We start from the raw sequence: 1,704 nt of genomic DNA, 5'->3' as shown, positions 1-1,704 counted from the left end.
AGCAGCAGTTGGGGGAGCAGTGGTTTGTGATGAGGCCTGGAGGAGAGTTCCTGAACTTTGCCATTTATTAAAGGGGCCACAGGAGAAACAGTCCCAGAGCAGGAGTGGGCTAGGCTGACACAAATTGAGCTCAGACCACTCGGGGGCGGTCGCGGCCCACAGTTTTGGAGTTAGAGAGCGGGGTTATGATCTAGCGACAGGGACAGGGCATCAGCTGTCTTCTGGTGTGCTGTATTCCTCCGGCTGTTATTTCTCTGGGCCTTTGTTTACTCATTTTATACGAACTCATCTGAGCAAAGGCCAACAGAGCACCGCGGGTCTAGGGCGGAGCGTGGGTAGGGAGGTGGTGACGTCACCGCCGAGACCGGGCGGGGTTTGGACAGGGGGCGGGGCTGGCGAGTTCAGCGAACACCCGTGTACGCATGCGCTTTGTTAGAGACAGGCTTCCGGCCGCGCAGGCGCCTCTGGTAGGCGGGAGTTTCGGAAGCGACGGCGGACTGCGCCTTCCACCCGGGCCAGGTATCTCGCGCAGCAGTGGTGTGGGGCCGGGGCTGACTTGGGACTGCGGAGAGTGACTTTTGGGCCTTCTGTTTCAGGCTCCAGGCTGGACGGGCGTGGATCTGAGGTCAGGAAATTGCAGCCCTCTTTCCGGATGTGCCTCCTCCCCTTCTTACTCCCCTCTCTCCCCACCGCCCTCAGCACCAGCCTCTTTAGCGTCAGGCTTCTTGGCCCGACCGGGCCCGTTTGGTCCCCTGTCCGGTGGCACCGGGCAGTGAGGGACGCAGGGGTCGTCGCCACCTCCTCCCGGATGGAATGAAACCTAGGGCTGACCACTTCTCCCGCTCGGGGTTTGTCTGCGGAGCCCGCAGTCTAGACCCCGGGATGTAGTTGAGACCCGGCTAAGGGCAGAGGGTCCAGGCCTGGGTTCGGTTTCGCCTCTGTCCCCAGGCTGGCAGCGTAACAAACTTGGGCCGGGCTTTTTGTCCCACTGAGCATCAGTTCCCCTGTCTGCAGATTGAAGTTAATAGCACTTACGGAGCTGTGTATAGAATCAAGTTGGGTAGCTATTGCAAGTAAATCGGTAACGGAGCTCAGGTCCCGGCACACAGTAAGCACTTCGCAAAAGGCATTAGTTGCTGTTGGAGCTTGAGTCTGTGTGGTACAGCCATAGGCACTGTGGGGTAGCTTGGAAGATGAGATGTTTCAGTCATATCTCTGCTCTCCTCCACTCTGTGCTCCGTGACAAACACTAGGAATACCAATTCCAATACAGGGCTGACGACCAGTAAACAGAGTTTAAGGCCAGAGGGTGGAACCACCAGCTCTGCCAAAGAGAAGTGAGGTTAAAACTTCACGTCTGAGCTAGGTTAGAAAGGGTGAATACGTTTTACAGGTAGGAGTTGTGTGCAAAGATTGAAAAGAAGTGGAGGAAGTAAGAGTAGAAATGGGTAGGTGGGGACTAGCTTATGAAAGGTGTTGAGTAAGAACTAGTTAAACATAAAGTAATTGGTAAATAAGGTGACAATGTGTTAAGGACGACCTAACTATTTCTAGCAGTAAGTTCTTTAGACATTCAGACCAGAGGGTGATGACCCGGGCTGAGATTTGTGCAGGAGATGGGTGAGGGCAGTTCCGAGAGGTTGGAAAACACAGGCCTGTCCTGGGGTAGGGAAGCCCTAGTGAGAAGGAAGCTGAAATTGGAAG

General features: G+C 55.2%; 1 protein-coding gene across 7 annotated transcripts in view; it reads left to right on the top strand.

Moving 5' to 3' along the window:
* Positions 1-397: 397 nt before the first annotated feature.
* Positions 398-1,704, top strand: part of DSN1 (DSN1 component of MIS12 kinetochore complex) — a 20,703-nt gene continuing 19,396 nt past the window's right edge. For 3 of the 7 annotated variants that reach the window (XM_006144100.3, XM_027770171.1, XM_006144102.3), the window contains exons 1-2: positions 398-519; positions 597-625. In XM_006144100.3, coding sequence (XP_006144162.2) covers positions 423-519; positions 597-625 — 126 coding nt within the window. In that variant the 5' untranslated portion in view covers positions 398-422. The other 4 variants (XM_027770172.1, XM_027770170.1, XM_006144099.3 and 1 more) reach the window with 3 other exon arrangements.

The sequence above is a fragment of the Tupaia chinensis genome, unplaced genomic scaffold, assembly GCF_000334495.1.
Source record: "Tupaia chinensis unplaced genomic scaffold, TupChi_1.0 Scaffold000115_1, whole genome shotgun sequence".
NCBI classification, from domain to species: Eukaryota; Metazoa; Chordata; class Mammalia; order Scandentia; family Tupaiidae; genus Tupaia; species Tupaia belangeri.
The sequence above is the reverse complement of the archived record's forward strand: the minus strand, read 5'-3'. Positions and strand labels throughout refer to the sequence as shown.